This window comes from Charadrius vociferus, unplaced genomic scaffold, assembly GCF_000708025.1.
Source record: "Charadrius vociferus isolate BGI_N301 unplaced genomic scaffold, ASM70802v2 scaffold755, whole genome shotgun sequence".
Taxonomy (NCBI): Eukaryota; Metazoa; Chordata; class Aves; order Charadriiformes; family Charadriidae; genus Charadrius; species Charadrius vociferus.
This window is the reverse complement of record NW_009648446.1, coordinates 170,806-191,346: the sequence shown is the minus strand read 5'-3', so window position 1 is coordinate 191,346 and position 20,541 is coordinate 170,806. Positions and strand designations below refer to the sequence as shown.

The 20,541-nt window shown below is 38.6% G+C and overlaps 2 protein-coding genes across 2 annotated transcripts in view; both read left to right on the top strand.

Moving 5' to 3' along the window:
• The window catches only part of KATNBL1 (katanin p80 subunit B-like 1), a 7,204-nt gene extending 3,545 nt beyond the window's left edge, over nt 1–3,659 (top strand). Inside the window, 6 exon segments of the mRNA XM_009885548.1 lie at nt 1–83; nt 267–317; nt 403–492; nt 983–1,072; nt 1,497–1,590; nt 3,130–3,659. Of these exon segments, the coding sequence (XP_009883850.1) occupies nt 1–83; nt 267–317; nt 403–492; nt 983–1,072; nt 1,497–1,590; nt 3,130–3,162 (441 nt within the window). The 3' untranslated portion in view covers nt 3,163–3,659.
• An 8,880-nt stretch (nt 3,660–12,539) lies between these two features.
• The window catches only part of EMC7 (ER membrane protein complex subunit 7), a 17,005-nt gene continuing 9,003 nt past the window's right edge, over nt 12,540–20,541 (top strand). The window contains exon 1 of the mRNA XM_009885552.1: nt 12,540–12,649. Coding sequence (XP_009883854.1) covers nt 12,540–12,649 — 110 coding nt within the window. The remainder of the gene's footprint in view (nt 12,650–20,541) is intronic.

Here is a 20,541-nt window from a genome sequence, read left to right as displayed (position 1 = left end):
TTCAGCAGGAATCTGAGGCTGAATGTAGCTTTAACCTTTTGGAGAAGGAGAAGTATAAGTGAACTGGTAGCCTACTTAGTGAGGTAAACTGAGTGTCTCTTCTTTTATATTCTTAAAGTGCTAGCAACCCCAAATATGCTGTGTATCTTAGGGGTTCCTTACGTGTTGTAACTTTGTAATGCTTATTCTTTAAATCATAGTGGAAGCATATACTTCAACCTATGCTCTACTAGTAACAGTTCTGACTTTATTCTTAATTGTTCTAGGATACAGGATCTTGGAGTAGTAGTAGACTGCCTTCCTGTGCTTACAAACAGGTACAGACAAAAAGAAGTGGGGGATAAGAATTTGCTATACCCATGTTGAAGTTCAAACACTTCTGAAACACCTTGTTTTTTTAAGTTTACAGGAAGAAAAACCATATATTTCAGTTGGCTGCTGTGTAGATCTTTTGCCTTTAGTGAAATCGCTGCTTAACAGCAAATATGAAGAGTAAGTATCGGGTTTGGGTGTTTGAGACGCTATTACTTCCTGGCTATGCAGTGCCCTAGAAATTACTGGTGACTCTGACTCTTGTTCCCTCTGCCCCTTCTCCCAACCTTGCCTTTCTCAGGGAACACCTACCTGAAGGGGGGCTTTCCTGTGAACCTTTCTCCTTTAACAAACCAGTGGTGCAAGAACTCTTTTCTGCAAGGTTAAGGACTGGGGAAGGACACTGCCCTTATGCAGATTTATTTTTCCTAAACGGTAAAACAGAATAGCACCAAAGTTTTAATATGCTTTATAACATGAAATCAAGCCAAAGTTTTCAGGCAAAATAAGTTGAAAGCATAGGCAAGTATTTACACTTGTCTATTTGCCTAGATTTTTTTCTTCCAGAATAGAAAATGTGTTGCTTTCTAAGCTGCTCACCACTTTAGCTGACCTGTAGATATTGGAGGGGGGGGAAAAAAAGCATAACGTGTAAAATATGTTGTTACAGGTATGTGATAGTTGGTTTAAACTGGCTTCAAGCTGTCATTAAAAGATGGTGGTCAGAACTATCTGCACATAAAGAAAAGGCAGAGGATGGGTGAGTATAATATTGGGAAATATTTAAATGTATTTCTATAGCTTATTCCATCTCAAAATCTGTTTTAACTTTGATCAGTAGGAGCACACCTTATCTACAAGATAAAAAATATGTAATTTAAAAGTAAAAGCTTAAAAGTACTTAAAAGAAATTCTCTTGTTCTTAAGCCACAGGTGGTCTTTGGAAACTTACTTTAAGTATTGTCTTGGGTTTGGTTTTGGGTTTTTTTACTGGAGTTTTAATAAATGTAGAACATAGTCATATCGGGTTATACAAATGCTGTAGAAGTTGGATCAAAATTTTTCTGATACTGTGGCAATATATCATATAGTCTAACTTTATACGCAGTATTAATCAAGTGTTTCAGTCAAAATATCTACTGAAATTCAGTATATATGTTTATAAAGTGTTCATTCTTTTTCAGAAATATTCATATTTTAAAACAACAATTAAGTGGATTATGGGAACAGGAGAATCGTCTTATTCTGGTTCCAGGATATACTGGTAATATAGCTAAGGTAATCCAGTTCCAGCTGTGTTTAGTAATGGACATAGCTCTATCACTTGATTCCTCTCATTTGATGTTATTTACTATAAACTATCAATGGATAGAAACACCTTTATTTTATTTCTGCTAATGCTCCAGTATATTGCACAATTTTTACAGAAGTCTGCAGCGTATTCCCTATGCCAACAGTACTATGGTTTAGAATGCTAACAATGAAATTTTTTTATCCTTTTTTGTTTCTTTACAGAGAAAGCATGTCCTTAATAATAAAATAGCTACTAGTAATAAGCCTTCAAATTGATGTAAAAAAGGGGCCCAGTTAAATAGGTAGACAGTGAAAGGGACAGATGTTTTCTCTGAAATCTGATGTACCCATTGTTGTAAGTGTAATGCAGCATGGAGAATCTTAGCCCAACAACGTTGTTCGCATTTGCACATTGGGTGGCTGGGGCAACATACTAAATTCTAAAGCTTATTGCTGGCCTAATGCTTAGAAAATTATGAGTTTCTGAAGAGCAGAAGAGCATCTCCATCTGAAGTGAATCCCTGGTTTGCCTTTCTTGGTACATTGTGGTGTCAGTAATACAATGAGGGTGTCTGGTAACTGCTATAAACGTGCTACATATAAACATGGCTTTTTGAGGTTGGGCACCAAGAGTTGCACTGAGTAAGAAACCTTTCCTCGTGGTGCGACCTGATGAAGGTAGACAGCGAAAAAGGATGTAAAGCAGACACTTGGTTACGTGCAGGATTTGAGTGAACCTGAAAAGAACTTGGAGATTGCATGTTTTGCTTGTATCTGAAGGAGCTTTGTGGAATCTATAATTCCATGGCTGCAGAATTTGTCACTTTGATGTATCAAACAAATAAGTTATTTCTTGTTCTGGGATTGCTGTGCACCTCTCACATCAATTTTGATGTGTCTACAAGGATAATTACAAACTTCTTGTGGAGTTTCAGTCAGCAGGGATGCAGAAAAACTGAGTTCTAACTCCCAACTGGTAGAGCAATAGAAGGTTGTAATATAGACTGCCTAGTTCTTCTGGTAGATCAACATAGCGGTTACAGCCAGTGTCAGCTTGTTTCTCTAGGATTCGGGTTCCCTTTCTGTCCATTTGCCTGCTCCTTAATGTGCATCAGGATAGATCGTGACCAAGGCCACCTGAACAAGTCAGAAGCAAAAGGAGTAGTACAAGAATGTTGGAGGGATGGGATGAAGGAATATCACTCTTAATAAACATGTTTCAAATACATTATCTCATTATATTATTTTTTTTTTCCCTGCGCATGCAGGGAGCTGAGGAAAAATGGACCAAATTGATCGCTTTGGAAGCTAGTCCCACTGTTCTTGCAGGCTCTTTAGGACATAAAGAAATGCCATTGAAAGCATTAGTTGAAAGGAATCTTGAAGATAACTTCTTCTGAAACTTGGCCTAAACATAATTATTCTTGTCTTATGCTTCTGATTGGTTGCCCTGCCTCAGATACACAGTTGGTATTACAGATATAAGTAATGTGACAAACACTTTCTCCTTTTTCTCCCTTCTAGGATGTAAATGCTTATTTATTACAGCTACACTGACATGATTGGGAAGCTGTGTGTGCTTATGTGGTGAAACAATCCCCTAAAGTATCCCTGAAATACATACCTGAAAGCCTTTTGAGAAATACTGGCAGAAGACAACTGAACTGTCAAGCTGTTTAATGAAACCACTAATAAAATCTTAACAATCTACTTCACATTGAAGTGGAAAAATGTCTAATAGGAGCAACTTTTACTTCAGTGAGGTGAAAGTGCACTATGAAAACTGTATGCCTTTGCTGCATTTGGGATTCACTCAGTTACTAGGTATTCATTTAAGTGCTACTGTATTTTACTACAACATCACATAAAAGAAGATGATGAATTATACTGTCGTGAAGACAAGACAGCAGAACCAGTTTATAAGGAACCAACAAAAGCAATTGGCATTAAGAGGTTTTAAATGTTTCTTTCACAAGAGAACTTCAAAATGCACAACTATCTTCCAATTGCGTTAAAAAAAAACTTTGGAATATTCAATTACTTCTATGTTTTAATCAAATTATTAAAGACAGTTTTTGTTTGCACTATACAGCAAAGATGCCTTAATTACTAGTGTTTCAAAAAGCCAATGTGTTAAGATGCAAATAGCTCTTATGTTCAGATTGTGATGAAAAACTACAAAAGTCAGGGTTTCACATTGTGTAGTTAATGAAACATTGCACATATACAAAAATTCATGTATGAAAAATATTAAAATACCTGAAGTTAAGCTTGGATAAACAGTTATTGCAAATGTCAGCAGAATGGTGAATTTACGTCTAACAAATGTTTTTATATTGTATGTGGATTTCTAACACAGTAATCTTGTTCTGTATCATTTAAACTACATGCAAATAAGTAAATATATTAAATGTATCTACTGTTTTTTCTTTTCAAGTTCGTAAAAACAATTTCTATAATAATCTCTTCCACAGTACTTTTTATCATAGATATTTATGTCTATTGTTTGAAATGTTTACAGCCAGATGAGGCCATGTTATTCAAATCGCACCCTTTTTGTACTACCTCCTTTTAGAAACTGACAAAGAGCTTTTGCAGAAATAATCAAGTTCTAGCCTGATCAGTGATGGCAAATTCATACCAACAATAGCATTGAAAATACAGCTATAAATTCTTTCACTGTCCTGTTGCTATCCTGTACTATTTTAATTTAAAAGTTATGGCTTAATAGCTCTGAGGTAGTTTTGATTTTAAGCTCGCTATTGCCTTTTTTTTTTTATTTTGTGATTAGGAAGCATGCTTTTCCAATTAAAACTTATAAAAGTGCCAGCTGTTCACTTAAATGTATGCACAGCATGTATTACCAAATAGTCTACTTCCTTAAAAAAATTCTAAGTACTTACAAGGGTTATTTTCGTACCTAGCATTAAGCATATGCACTTTTATTGACATGCAGGAGAAAAGTCTTCTGATTAGCCCCAAGCGGTTTTTGCTTTACAGATAAAATAAATGAATTTTAAACTCTTGTAGTGGTCAACAGCTTTAGGCCTCCTGTTGCTTCATTTTGTATTTAATTTACAGATCATTATTGCTGACTTCTGAAGTCTAGCTAGAAATCTGTCATCAGTACTTGGTGCTTTTGGTTATTTGACTATTCTTTAAACCACCAAAGGTTTTGCGCTTCCCAGGGCAGTCAGCTACAGGGAAGAGTTTCTGGGGCATCCCAACACTGAGAACTCTGTGGGACAATCTCGAGATAGGCACACAGCCAAATTCTTTTTGCTAGAATTGTTATGTACAATTAGAGATATTTCACACTGAAGAGTTTGACATGGAACTTAATACTTTTCAAATGTTCTTGTTGTCAATTAAAAATGTAAAGGAATTGCAGTATGATGACGTTCTTTTATTACTTTACTGTTCTGTCGAGCACTTAACGCTAGTCATTACGTTACTTTTACATTTTTAATTTGGGTAGCAATTGCTGAAGCTCTTAAATTACTCCTCAAGGAGAATACTGTAAAGGTGATGGAAACTCTGATCTTATTTTCTCCTGTTTTTTTTAATAGACAAAACGAAGTAACTCATGGCCATTTATTTCTGATAGTAAGAAGTAATCGATGTAATTGGTTAAAGTGAAATACTTTAGTATTCAAAAATCTAGCTTGACTGTAGATGTAAATACATGGGCTTATAATGAATTCTGCATGTGGCCATGGATCTACCAAATCATAACTGTGGATGGTGCTTTTGTTCTAGTGGCAAGGTAAGATTGACTTGAGGATCATTATTGAGGAATATCTAATAAAATAATGCATTATTTTTAACTGCCAAAGGTTGCATTTTGACAGCATCAATAATACAGTATTAAACATGAAGTCATTACTATCTGTGCCTTATTTTAAATGAGGTTTTACTGGCTTTTAGGCAGCTGCTCGACTGTAAGAACAGGATTCTGGTCTCCATTATGAAATTATTTTTCTGTTATGATCTTAAAGATCTCATTTAAACTAGTCATGTTGATATTCGGGCTCAGCTTGTTGTATGCTCTTCAGTTCTCAAATGGGTAGGAATCAGTTTTGCTGTGATAAAATGTATATGTATGATACCCGCTCAAAGGCGACACGAGTAAAATGTCTTAATAGATCTGTAACTCCTATTAAATCCATGTAGTTGTCTTGGTGAATCTAAGAATTAGCTTTATGAAAAATCATGTGCATAAATGCTACTCTTTATGTGATACTTTCTGAAAATGCTGTTTCTAGGATTTGTCAAAATATCCAGGCAGAATTAATCCTTTATCCTGTATGTTTTTGTGATGCAGAAGCATGTATGTACTTGAGGATGAAGGATGACTCGCAAAGCTGTTCTTCATGTTATACCACTTGATATGAAATTAATGTCTTTGAAAAACAGTATGTCTTTTGCCTCAGTGTTCCCCGAGAGTACTTGAGGCTGTTTTGCTGAAAGGGTTTTATTTGAAGCCTGAATTAGGATTTACCCAACCCCTAAACAATTTCAGTTTTTGGCAAACTGCCATTTCTGTAGAGCTAAAAAACCACCCGTATTCTGTTAACATAAGAATCAAAGTTTAGGTATTGCTGATAGCTTGCTGAAGAGTGGAGATGGAAAAAGCTACCCCGTTAATTAGCTGGGTACAAAGAAGTTAGCATGTCTTAATCATTATGCGTAACACCATTTTGAAGGGGTCACACTTGTTTTGTAGTAGAGAGTACTCAGCAGTGGAACACCCTTGTATCACAGGTATGGCAGTTCCAGGCTACTTAATAGAGCCTACAAACTGTTACTGGTATTAAATAAATAAATAAAAATCACACCAGCCCTCTGGGAGCTTATCTTCTGCAGTGAGATAGAATTGAAATGATACTTCTCTTTCTGTAGGCTGCCTTATTGTTATCAGAGGCTGCAGTTTTAACACTTGGGGTGCAGGAGGGATGGGAGAATAGGAAAGGACAAAAAGAGGTCTCATGCCCTGTGTTGAGTGACATCAGCCCCACTGCATTATACCATATGGGTCTTAAAGCAGGCTGTATTTCTTGTTTTCTGGTATCTGAAGTAGGCAAGTTTGGAGTTACAGGTCCTCATGCATTTTGCTTTGGAGAGAGAAAATTTTTGAAGACAGATGGTACAGTACTGATTTGTGGTGTGTTTTGGGTTTGTGTTTTTTTTTTTCCTTTTTCTTGAACGGGTGGGCACTTTTGTATGTAGAAACTCAGAAGTACCTTATGCAAAGCTTACATTTTGAACTAATAAGTAGTTCTATTTGCCAGTTCATTGTGCCAAATCTTCCAGTTTTACAGAATACTGAATGTCTGTCTTAGTGTGGAGGTTTGCAGCTATATTTTGTGCCCGGTTTTCTGGTACAAAGGGAAACAGGTGGTTCATAGTCAACTATTTCAGAATACAAAACCATGCAAATCATGCTACTGGTGTGAAGTTTTTCCAGCTTTTGCACAATGCAAATTCTTTAGTTTATGAAAGCAGTTGGTTCTTGTGTGAGGAAATTTATATTGAACTGATGCTGCATTAGAGGAGGGGAAAAAAAATGAAGCTGTTTTTAATAGCCTTGGTAAAAGCCAGACAGCGTAGTTCAAGTTTTGTCTTCAGTCTGCCTTCCTACACACAGTAATCATTGTAGGCTACAGATAAAGATTCACTGAGAGAATGGATTGAGCATGCTTGTGTTGTTAGTGCTTATATTATACTTGATTAAACAATTTACTTTGTTCCATATTACTTAAATGGCTTGTTTGCTGTCTTAGAATAAGACCAAATGCAAGTATTTGTTTTCCCCCTACCCACCCCGGCATTCATTCTTCAGCACTTAATGATGTTATTGCTTCCTTTTCAAGTTAATAGATACTCACAGTATATTTAATTAGAAGCACGGAGGGGAGGATGAAAATTCTAGATAAAACACAGGGCTAGCTACTTAACACTTCATTTTGAAGCAATTGTGAAAATTTGCCCTCTTTAAAATTTTTCACAAAAATTTTGTTAATACTTATTAATTGAAGTTGGCAGTCATGGCTGCAAGTTTGAGTTTGAACTTGGTTGAAAAAAAAAATAAAGTGTTTTCACTCTAAACAATAGCTGCAGTATTTTTTTTTTAATTGAGTACTAAGTTGGACTCTTAATACTAACCTGCTGTCTGTTAATGGGATAGAATAGCAATAATCACTCAAGACTTCAGCTCTTGCAGACCTAGAATATTTTTGTTCCCATACTGACTAGAGTCTTGTAGTATATCTCTTTATGTAGATTGTAGCTGCTGATCATATTGCTATAAAATGAGATCTACTGTCAGGTTGAATGTAGTTCATAGTTCTTTCTCATTCATACAGATGACTGCTTCAATTCAGTGAGTCATTGCTTGGAGCTCTATAGTGTAGATGAACAACTAATTACTGGGGTCTCAAAAATCTCTACTTTGCTGTAACAAAATACAAGGATGCCTGTTCATGGTTTCCACTTTTTTTTTTCTTATTACTTAATTTCAGTGCTTAAGGCCATTTGAATTCCCTTTGGAAAGTGATAGCTGCCAAGATGTGATAGAAATGCTTTTACAGATATGCTTGTGACTTGCTTTAATGCACGTCTGTGAATGATAGTGTCTGTGTTCTGTGAATTTGGGAAGGAGGCTGTTTTCTATGTGCATAGGCTTGAAATAAACAGAACTAGGGGATTTTACTGAGATTGCAACCACTTTCTTGATTTTTTTTTTTTCTCCTTAGGTAAGCACTATGTATTGTAAAACAACTAAACCAAATCTAAATATTAAGATAATGTTCCATTCCAAGACTTGCCTGCTCTTGTGGGTGTAAGTTTTGGAATACCTACACACCCTAGCATCATACTTTAGTGACCTGCAGACAGTTTCAAATAGCTCTTGTAATTTAGGTTGATGGGTCTTTTTCAAGTTGTATTTAATCTACTGTGCTTCACTTTCAAAAAGTCTGAATTATGTTTGGATCTTGAAGTTGTCACTTACACTCTTGTTTCAGGTATTCCATGGATTGAAAGACGTAGTCGATACAATAAGTATTCCAGCTTGAGAAAAATAGCCTGTCATTTGTGACGACAGGCTTTCATTGCACCTCTCCTCTGCACGAGACACAGTTCTTTTCTGCAAGAGTTAAATGATTTGTAGAGACACTCTCAGAGGATTGCCACAGCCAAGAAGCCTGTGTGCTAAATGGAGAATTTCCACAGATACAGCCAGCTGTTAGGAGAGTGCATATTTCAGTACTGTCCTGTTGTCTTACCGCATTTGAATCAGCTGTGCTATTACCTACTTAGTCTAGATAAAAGTGAAATGATGGATTATTGGGTAGTTGAAGTTTTAAGACCTCTTGGCTGTAAGAAACCAAAAAGGCTATTTCCATGCTGATTAAACTGCTACAATGAATACAGAAAGGAACTGTTTATGTGCTTGGTTTGGAGAGCAGAAATCTCTACTTTCTTTCTTTCTATGTCTGCTAACAGTACTTTGTCTTGAAGCTGAAAAGCATAAACACTGATGTGTATTTGTTTAAAATAGCATTAAGTTTCTGTCTGAGAAGGAAAATAAACCCTTGCTGCATTAGTTGATTTTTGGATGACTGTGCCAGCCCATGTTCCAGCTGTAGAAAAAAGTAAATAAAATTATAAAAATATAATTAACCATCATTGTACAAGTAGTGGTAAAACTATTTTCAACACTGTAAGGTTCTGGCTATTATTAGTGAAGTAGTAAAGCAAAGCAGGACTAAAGAATAACTGGTAGGTTCTGTTCTCTGCCTTGTGTTCTGAGAAGTCTAAAAAGCTTGATAACTTTTTTTAATACTTCTTCTAATCAACCAAAATGAGTGATGATCAATAGAAGCATTAATTCTGGAGTAATGCTATGCCAACAGTCAGTATTAGCATAAGAATAAGCTGGGTAGCTGTCTGCGAAGTGAACCCTGCCCACCAGAGCAGATGTCTTCCAAAAGAAATTTTCTTAGGAAGAACCTTTTGGTACTATAAGTAAAACTCTGGATTTACTTCTTTTTTTGAAAGATGCTACAGTTAAGGTGCTTTCCACTAGAGAGAGGAGAGAGGGAATTCTGAAGATTTAGATTCTGAAACGTCCTGCTATTTGGATGATGAGGTAGTGCTGCAAGGGGTCCCTCTAAAAATATATACTGCCCTCTGAGTGGTGGCATCAGTCAAAAAGAGTTGAGGGCTTGAACATAGGCAAACTCTCATCAGGGCTGTGGCTGATGAGTGCCTCCCTAGTTGTCTGTTGGTGTAGGGAGTTGACTTTTATAAAATTAAAACTAGGTAAGGGGGAGTTTTCCTTTTAGATACAGTCCAACAATTCCCACCACCTGAGAAGGGTGCCTGTGATAATTGGAGATTCCGGTTTGATGATGCAAGAAGTCATTCCAGTCCTGCGTGCCTAATTCCACAACCGTGAGGCCCTTTGCAAAGGAAAGCTGGAGACTTTGTGCTTGCGGAACAGTCACGTTTACTCCCAGTTGCTGCTTTTCCACCCCTCTGACATGTTGGAGCACATCTGCTTGGCTGAGTTCCCAGCTCCGCATCAACCTTCTCACTTATCCAAGTGAGAATAAAATGCCTTCATATTTGGCACACCTGGTTTCCCAAGTGATGTCTTGTATCTCAAGTCTTCCAGCTTCTCGCTGCAAACAAAATTATTAGCTTAGTGTCCTCGAACTGTGAAAACTTAGAGGCTTATAACTCTGAGTAACGTGCAACTGTGGATGCTACCACTTGTTGACCCCTTACATTAACACTAGAGGAGCTGAATGATGCACATTCAGGGGCTATTTCAGTTACCAGGTTTAAGATGAAGGTGCTGTATTTGGAGCATTTGTGTGTATGTACGTAAATGGTTTTTAAACATAAATATTCTACCAAGTATTAATTGAAAGTACCCACTGTTACGAGCATTTAGAACTGGGGCTGCTTAGAGGTGGGTGGTTTATTGGGTTTGGGTGGTTGTTGTTTGGCGGTGGGGGGTTGTTTTTTTTTTTTTAATTCTTCACCCATCTGGCCTCCCCCTCTGAGTACAGGTCTTTAAATTTGTTGGTGTCTCCTTGAATTCTCATTTTTGCAAGCTTATGCCTTTTGGGGTGGTTTTCTGACCCCACAGAAAATAATCAGGGAGTTGGATAGAGTGAGGACATGGTTACTAGCCTTGTTCACACAATGCTGTGCAGAAGTACCATTTTTACACTTCCTTCAGCACTTCAGTGCATTTATGCTTCCATTGGTGGCGTGTACAGATGGAAAAAATCCCTTTACATCTTGTGACTGTTGATTTGAAAAGCAGTATTAGTTGCTTCCCAGCTGAGCAGAGAAGCTTGCTACTAAAGCTAAAAACAAACAACACCCCCACCCCCCCAAAAGGAACCAAACCAAAAAAATCCCCAAGCCCCACTCAAACCAAAAAACTAGAATTCATTTGTCTCCAGCATAAAGGAGTGCTGTGGCAAGATGACAACAAATGCTGCCACCCATTTTTCACTAAAAAGGGTAGATAAGAATGCCTCTCTGATACTATGGATTTTTAGGATTAATGCATTGTGTTTTAGCAGTTTACTTTCGAAGTTGTTTGAATATTTGGTACATGACCTCAGCCACCTGACTCTGAAGGGTTGTAAATAGTAGAACGCCCTTGGAGCTGTCTTCACAACTGGCAGCTTGCTAACAGCAGCCTTCACCTTGGGGACCAGGGAGGCGTATTTTAGCATTTCTGTAGGCAGGCTTTGGTGTACATGCTTCTGAGATGTGCTTCCTCATTTAATCATTCTCTGTGAGCTCTGGAAAATGAGAATTTAGCCTCTGGTGACTCACTTGAGTCTGGTTTGGATGAAAGAGTTCTCATACCAAGAATTCTGGTTATGTGAAAGGGACTGCAAGACCTTCTTTCTTTCTCCATAAACTCACCAAATTAAACCCTGATCATAATAGGCTTCTGTATTGAGAAGGCTGTTTGTCCACAGTTCTTGGTATCCTCATTAACACTTTTTTCTGACAAAATGGGTTGGCCTGTGGTTCCTCTGTAGTATTTGATTATCATTATCCTTATGCTATTTTTCCTAACTTACAGAGCAGGTTCTGTCCGTTAGCTCTGAGGTGTATCTCCAAGATACTGCTACCTGCGAGTTCCCTGGTGTTCAGCATAACTGTCAGATTTTTCAGGCATTTATTTGAAGTTGTATTTCAGCCAGGAAACATATTCAGAACTTGAACTGATTTTTAGGGGTCTGAAATAGTATCTTCACAGGTGTTTAGGAGCATTGCACTTTTTATGGTGCAGCAGTATAATTGAATTTTACTTCCTCAACAATGAGAGAAACTTGAGTGAGAGGAAGAACTAATTTCAGTCGGATGGCTCCAGCAAGCCCTACCTTTTGCTCTTGCATCCAACGGAGAGATAAAAGGAATATGAGGAGTAATTACGGCTTTAGGGAGTATTTGAACCCAGCCTCAATCACAGATTCCGTCTCATGATATATTGCTTTTTCTCCTCATGGCACCACCAGCAGTCAGGTAGGCAGAGTTGTGACGTGTGTCTGGCATGGCTGCAGCACTGCTCCCTGGTCTGCTGCTCCGTATGAGCTTCAGACACAGCACCACCTCTGCTAAGAAAGTAGGAGACCCTTTTGCTGAACTCCGCTGTAGGATTCTTTCCTACCAGAACTTCCCTTAGAAGATGTTCCAAACGCGTATCTGAAGTTGTGTCCATGATTCAGTTATAAAAGTACCTGTTCTTCTTTCCCGTATGTGCGTCTTCTGGGTCAAGATGCTGCTGTGTGCCTTGTGTGCCAGGAGGATCTTCTCATTTTCAATGCACCAGCTCAGACTTCTTAATCTCCTCGTGTTTTGTCAGCTGCAGAGACTGTTCAGCCAGATAATCGGCTATGTACAAGCCTGCAGCGGGACTTGCTGGTGGCCCACCTGAGCTCCAGCTCTCCGTGGCCTTGCTGAAGAACGCTTCTGTTCCAGATACCTACGCTATAGCCATTAAAAGGTCCAGTTGCTTTTTAATCAAGCGTCACGCTATTTTAAGGAGAAAGGGATATCATGTATAAGATTATCAGTTTCAGAGGTGAGCGGGTTGGTGGGTTTTATTTAGTTTGTTGTGTGGTTTGGTTTAGTCTTTTGGTTTTTTGTTTTTTTTTTTTTTCTTTCCTAAACAGGTATTACCCAAGTCCTCAGTTTGTTGTTATTTATTTTTGTTAAGAGTTTATGCACTTTATTTCTTCCCCCCTTCACCACCCCTCATTTCCCAACTCTTGCACAAATAGAGTAGCCTGGGCAGTTATTTAATTTTGCTTCCCCTTTCCAATACTTCTTATTTTGACATGTCAATATCTAAAAGCACATCTTTACCCTTGCAAAAAGTAATTCTAAATGAGACACTAGTGTCTCTGTCCCCTGGAGTGAACAACACTTAAGATACTTTGCTGAATTCTTTAGGCTTGCAGGAGACAGTAAAAGCTCATAAATTAAATCTGGCAATATTTTTTCTGTGGATCATTTTTGTTTTATTTGCCTAAAATCAAAGTTCTAAAAGCAGAATACAAAATTAAATTCAGGACTCCTGCTATCTGTGGCAAAGCTAATGCTTCCAGCGGGCCCTGGATTTCACCAGACATCATATGGAGCTTCCCAGAGGAGTTCGCTGTCAAATATATTTACAAATAATGAAAGCAAGTAGCTAGAGGGGGAGAAGAGGCATCTGAAGGTGACTTACGCTACTATTTTTTTCAAAAAACTTAAACTGTTATATGAGAAATATTAAATAAAAAAACAACAAAAAAACCAAACCACCTCAGAAAATAAAGGAGGAAAAAAAATATGTAGGCATCCAGACCCATGAATTAGATAGCAAGTACAAGACTTAATGCTGCAATTGGAAAGATTTTATATGATAAAGTTTGTATTATGAATCTAAAAAATTACTTAATTTAACCCCACAATGCCGATCTGAGAAATGGCAAATCCTGCTTCAGGCTGAACTATTAAAGTAAAAAAAAAAAAAAAACCCACACTGAAAAAGTATGAATGTGATATAGAAAGAATCACGGTGCTCCCACAGGACTTTTTTTAACCTCTAGTCTAAGGTTGACATAGATATATCTGAGTCAAGCAGGAAATACTACTACTTACTGTAAAGCTGCTAATCACGTTGCTTTAAGGAAGCTGTTTAACACATTGAATAGCAATGCAACAACACATAGAAAATTAGGTTGTTTGCCATTGATTAATGATAAAGAATATGTGCGATTCACCACAGTGGTTCATTTGAGCAGTTCCCTGTGATGTACTAATGTGGGCTCATCAAGGCAAGTCTTTACTCGCACAGTCTGATGATGCAGTGTAAAAGCCCACACCAATAGGAATGCATATTAAACATAAAACCAGGATTCATATTTAGCTTTCTTACAGTGTAACAGAGGTGTAATGCACCTCCAAATTATTTTATTCAGATAAACAAGGCAAAGATTTAAGGGTAGAAGAACAGAAGTTGCTTATTTCAATAATAGCTTGAAAATAGTTACACAAGAATCACAGGCCAATACAGTGAAACAAACAATAGGAAAAAGCTATCAGCAGTTATTCTTCTAAGTGTTGAATTTCAAAGCAGCAGCAGCTGGTAAACTCCCTCAGGTATCAACTATGGGCATGTAATATTATATATATCAATCAAATGCCGGTCTTGTGCAAGAAAGGTATGTACAGAGGAACTCGAAGCCGAAGAGAGTTACAGTTCTCAGCTTCTCAAAACCAGCCAGAATGTATTTGGCTTTAAAAAAAAAAAAAAGTAAGTTTCTACAGCTACTGCTGAAGATGACAAGCAGTAGGAGTAGCTAAAGCTTCAGAAAAAAACCAAAGCACTGCAGAAACATTTCTTCGTTTCTGAGACCAAGAAATAGCCAACTGAATTTGGAGCCACTGTAACTTTCTACAAATAAGAGAATGAGTTGAAGGCCCAGCTTTGTTTCTTTTGCTTTGTCAAATAATACAAGTGCAAAGCTTTTACTACTTTCGTGTTTAGTTTGAATCTGAATTTGCCAACAGTTCACACTGTAATATTTTTTGTAACAACATATTTAATACACCAAAGACAGTGTTTATAATCTAGAGAATGCTGCTCCAATTACAATTGTATTGTTATACTTTTAAGTCCCACTATAAATTTTGTAAAATACAGACCTCCAAAAAAAAAAAAAATTAAGGAAAGATGGGCTTAGAAATTGTGCAAATTGCTCTTTAGTGGCCTTTGGTCAATCACTCCCTTGAAAACCAGCATCAGGTTTCACGATAGGCCAGAAATGCCAAAAATTCCATCTGGACGGAGGCTCTGTGCTGCTTTTAACCTTTCTTTTTCTTCAGCTTCTCCTAGCACAGAAGCAACCATCACATAATTTAAGCAATTGCTTAAGGCTGTCTGAATTACAGCAGACCTTTGCATGTCGGACACAGGATTTCCCAGACTCTCTGCAAGGCAGACAACTTGCAGACCTGCTCTGACTGTGAACGCGTCACTCCGTTCCTGAAAAGGATTCTCTCTGGTAGAACGTCTTACCAGAGCGATTGCGGCCGCTTTGCATTGCTCTGACCTCCCGGTTGATGTGTACCAATTTTACACATCATGCGAACTTCTTGAGCTTGAAATACAAAGGAAGGAATGACGTTTTGTGGTGGTCTATTTACAATACTGCAGCAAAGAAAAAAAAAAAACCAACCCAACTTTTGTATGTCATTCTGTAAAGGATTGATAATGCTGTATTATGTGGAGGCCACCTTGTGGCACTGTGGAAGTAGAATCCAGATGTAAAAGGCAACACAGCATTTAGACTGCATACCAAGGGATAAGGATTTTAAACTGCTTATATTTTTGGAAACCACGTGCCACAGTGATGTGTCATTCTGGGCTTACGTGAGTGATCACAGGTGGTGTCCGTACAGGCAACAACACAGGAATCTGAGGCCATGTGTAGCACTGTTCTGTGTGGCTGTGACGTAGTCAGCTTAATGGATGCTGTAGTTCTTAAACACACTGTTTGCATTGTTTATGCACAGTTGCTGCTTAACAGAGACATAGGGACAAATTTTACAGTGAACAGGAGCAGATGGAGACTGCAGTCAAAGTACTGTAAAACCAGCTTCCAGGTTACCATCATGTTACACCCATATTTGTTCTGTGTGCAAGAGGGGGGCTGGAAGCTCTTACAGTGGGAGAATTATGCTCCTTTTCCCTGCACTTAAACTAATAATTAAGTTTTCTCCACCAAAACCCAAAATTTGAGTTCAGTAAAGATCAGTTCAGTCAATTGCAGCCAGACAAAACTGCCTATCATCTGGCAATCTCAATGTCAGCATTTGCCAACTGCTATTAAGGGTGTACTATAGTAGTATCCTTTTCATGGTTTTGGACATGTATTATCAGAAAGGTGGAAACAATTCATTCGGGGGGGGTGGCGTGGGGACAAACAAAAAAAACCCAAAACAAAAACAAAAAAAGTCCTGAAGCTGGGGGTGGAAAATCAAGGCAAGGTAAGCCTGAAAGAGAAGTATCAAGCAAGATTGCTGTTGGAAAAGGAAGGTAGGACAATCCTGAGTACCGGAACACTGGATCTTTCAGTGCCCGCCCACCCAGTAACATCCTTAAGGAAAAGGCAAAGAGGTTTCTTCACGAAGCTGTGGAGCGTGGGAATTGCTAACGCAGAGTGTCAGGGTACGAGAAACCTGTTTCATGACTTAGCTTCTGTTGGATCCCTTTTGGCATCCAGCAAAACTTTGGGTAAGGCATCTGAATGTCAGTAATCTCCAATGAAGTTTGTCTGGCCAACTTGAGGCAAAGGCAAACAAGGGGGTAGATGAAAATTAGCTCTACAAGACAGAAATGTCTTCGATTGTATGTGCTGACTCCACGCTGTGGGGGTGGATGCATTGGAGATGCAGAGATGATTCTGACAGCTACTGAGTTTACAGGGGATTGGGAGATTTTCTGCTCATACGTGCAACAGTCTGTCAGAGACGGAATGTAGATAATAACCAGAGCACTGAAGGGCAATCTTCTTGAAGCAGACTGGTAGTCCGGAGCAAGGCAAGATGGTGGCCTGCATACCCTTCTGCCCCAAGTCAGAAGTAGGACTCTCTCAGGGCACCTTATATTCAGGTCAGCACACAGTGTCACTGAATCCAGGCTGCGATCCTGACTTGTTCTGTCCATGTTCTTTTGTTAAACCAAGTAAACGTTTCTAGTGTAGTACTGCAAATAGCCAGTAGATGGCACAATGATTCCATGCCACTACATTCATTCTTTAAAAAAAAAAAAAACAAGGAAAATCGGCACTGAATGAAATACACGGCACAATTTTTGTTAATTCTACGTTTAATCATAGTAAAGCTCCTTGTGAAGGAGAGGTCAATAAATGGGTTAACTGGCTGTCACCTTTCACAGTACCTTTATGCTGAATTCTTCCATCTACCTTCAGTTTGTTTTCTCATAGATCCGCTTGCTTGGGTGGGCATTTTGATTTCTTCTCACATCTAATAAGTTGCTCAAAAAAAAAAAAAAAAGGATGTAGGTATGTGTATTCTGATGCACATCTAATTCTTATTTATTCTTCGTATCAGCCAGGTCTGTGTCTTTGCTTCCCCTGAGCGTTTGTGGATCAGCATTGCCCATGGGTGTTACCTGTATACCTATATTGGGCGAATGACTCAAAGACTACAGTAAAATTAGAGGCAGTGGCTGAAGCTGCTCCCTGCCTGTCTGCTGAAAGTCATCAGCTCTGCATATCGCTGCCTGAATCACACACAAAACAGGCTGTGGGCTGCTGTTGCTTGTGGTCCGCTGCACATCCAGCATATTGAAGTAAATCACTGTCAATGACAGGATCATACACTTTCAAAAGCAAAATGCTTAAATATGAGCCAAAGCGTTATCAGCTTTATAGAAAGAGAAGTTTTCAGAGAAATTGCACTGAGATATTCAAACATGAACTAAAGTTTATAAAAATGCCTTACTAATGGTGAACTATAAGCAAAAAATGTATATAGCAAGTTTTGCTAGCGTTCAGACTGTGAAAAGGATTCAGCACAAAAATAAGTTCTGCTATGTTTTTGTAAACTCCTTCTTACCTCAGGGGAAAAAACAACTCTCTCACTACTTCAGAGTATCCACTAGTATCCCAGACTACATGATTCTCTGTAAATAGCTATGAAGCTCATAGATTTTGATATTGCATTCAACAAGCTTGGAGGAATTTAATGGGTCTCCTCTGCTTTTTCAGTTTGTACATGAAACCAAAAGTGACAAGAATGTGGAGATACGGATTTCGGTGTTATCAGCGTGATGGCATTACATTAGTCCAGACCTCCTCTTTGTTCAACCCATTAGGGACTGTCAGCTCTCATCCATCTGGCTGACAGTTCTGTAGCATTACCGACAGCTCACTGAAGTAACTCAGACAAAACCAAGAATTTGCTTGTGAGCAGGGTAGAACTTTTCAGAAACTTGCCGGTTTCTATGTAGCTGTTATTCAGAGAGTGAATCCATCAGGGGAGAGACAGCTATAAAAGATGGAGGTCATCCTTGATTGCACTTTCAGGAGGTTGATGGATTTGTTCGGTTGTTTCAATTGAACTGAAACTGTTGCTTGGCAGTTTTATCTGTCTTTTCTGATCAGGTATTTGCTTGACATCAAGCTGCAGATACAACTTTGCTAATACTGAAATTCCTTCCAGAATAAACAGGTAGCATCTCCCTGATGATGTACTAACAAAATGAGTACTTGGTTATATTTTGATAAATTTACACCTGGACATTTTTATTTCTTTGTTTCCATTTGTAAAACTTTTGGTTTGAGTTTTATTCTTTTTACCTAGAAGGTAAGCACCCACAGCACGGTATCAGAACTCACAACTAGCATTGTGCAAGCCTCTCAAATGAGATGCTGTTATAGCTAGTCTGAACCAAAAAGGCAGTAATCAACCAAATTAACTATTTTCTCCGTTGTGTACACTTCAAAATATGGTAACCCATTTATCTGTATGAAATAGAGCTATTAATATGTAGAGAAGTTACACAGTGAGAGGAGAAGGGACCTTTTACCTAACATTAAAATGGTTGCATGCCAATACAGGTATTAGAAACTTCGCCTGTATAAAAGCAAAGATATGCTTCTGCAATGAAAGCTGCACCCACACTCAGGGTTTCTACACCAGGATGGGATTCTAGCCAAGAGGCTGTTTAAGTAACTTGTCTGTTTGTTAGCAGGATGATATATAGAGAGAAGCTTCTTGGATTAGAGTGTGAAAGAACAAATGAGGTTTTCTTTTCTTTGGGTTCATAAGGTTTTAAACTGAGTAACTGTATTATCTAGGTTAGAAAAAATATATTCTTTGGTTGAGGAGATCCTTAAAACTGGAGGGCATGATCATTCCATGTGGTCCCACAGCATCCTAATACAGTTCCTTGAGGATGTTTAAAAAATAGGAGCATTTTTATACTAACTGCATATGAGAACTAGCAATATGAGATGTCACTATGAAGACAATGTCTTTCTGTAGTGTTATACTGGAAACAGTGTTCTGTCTCTGGCTTTAACGTAAATCCTACTATTTAGTGAGTCTACTGAGAAGTACCTGCTTCATTAGCAAAAAATGAAAAAAGTGATGCTCAAAGTTATTCAATTCAGAGAAGCTACTTTCTAACTCTTGAGTTCTAGCATTCTTAGGTTTCCACCCCCAAAACTGCTGGAGTTCCTTGCTTTTGTGAGTTTATGTGACAAGATGCACCTCATCAATCATGTGTCTTCCTGACTGTCTCCAAAGTAGAGACATCTCAAAAATACTACCAGAGACATAATTCACATTATCCCACTCACCTGGGGTGACATATGCTTTCAAAATCATGCCTAGTAAAATATCTTTTTATTTAGCATCAGCTGATGACCAGGTTCATCATCTCTAGCATAACCTTACTTGATAATTACATGTTTTCAATGTGTTCAGTAATTAACTCTGACATAAGAGGTAAAAAGGAAGCAAGTGTCACCACAACGTGACAATGGGTATGTTTGACATGACAGGACGTGCTGCGTAAAGGGAAAAATAGGGGTAGGGAAGATATTACAGCCCTCTTAGTTTCTCCTATAACTGTGCCTGCCCACTAAGTAACAGCTTTTCATACTATTCTGTTGTAAAAAAGTTCTAATTATCCATAAGAAACAAACTGCAGTACTATACATCATTGGTTAAAAAAAAAAAAAAAGACACTTTAAGCCTAGATTTAATGATCCACTTTAATTCCTTCTTTTGTAAGCTTTTTTGCAACTATTTCCTAGAAAAAAAGTGGATTATTCTTTGAATAACTATTAGGATTTAACTTAAAACTAAAATGTCTTAATTCTAAATGGATCCATCTGTTACCAAGGAAGATACATCTACCTCTCACACATTTACGTTCTTCAGGTTCACATTTGTGCCCTTCCACGTTTTAAGCGGCAAATTATCTTATCCTTTGTTTTTACTCACAAACTGAAATCCAAAGGAGCCCTCCCCTCCCCTTCCGACACACGCCCCATTTCTCAGCTTGGAAGAAGCCGACTGTTGAAAAACTGCGTAGAGGGACAGATTACCCGCAACATTTTTATCAGCTGCGCTACTTTTAGGGCCTAGGCGCACCAGCTGCCAGGTCTGAGAGCCGCCCAGAGCCGCCCAGAGCCACCCGGCCCTGCACGGCCCCTGGTGATGTGCAGGTGCCCCCGCGGCCTTCCCGGCGCCCTGCCCGAGGTGAGGCGCTTCCCCGCAGCCCGCGCTCCTTCAGGCGCACAGCAGGGCGGGCGGACAGGCCGCCTCGGGGCCCGCACCCCCACCGCGCCGAACCGGCCGGCGCAGCTCCCG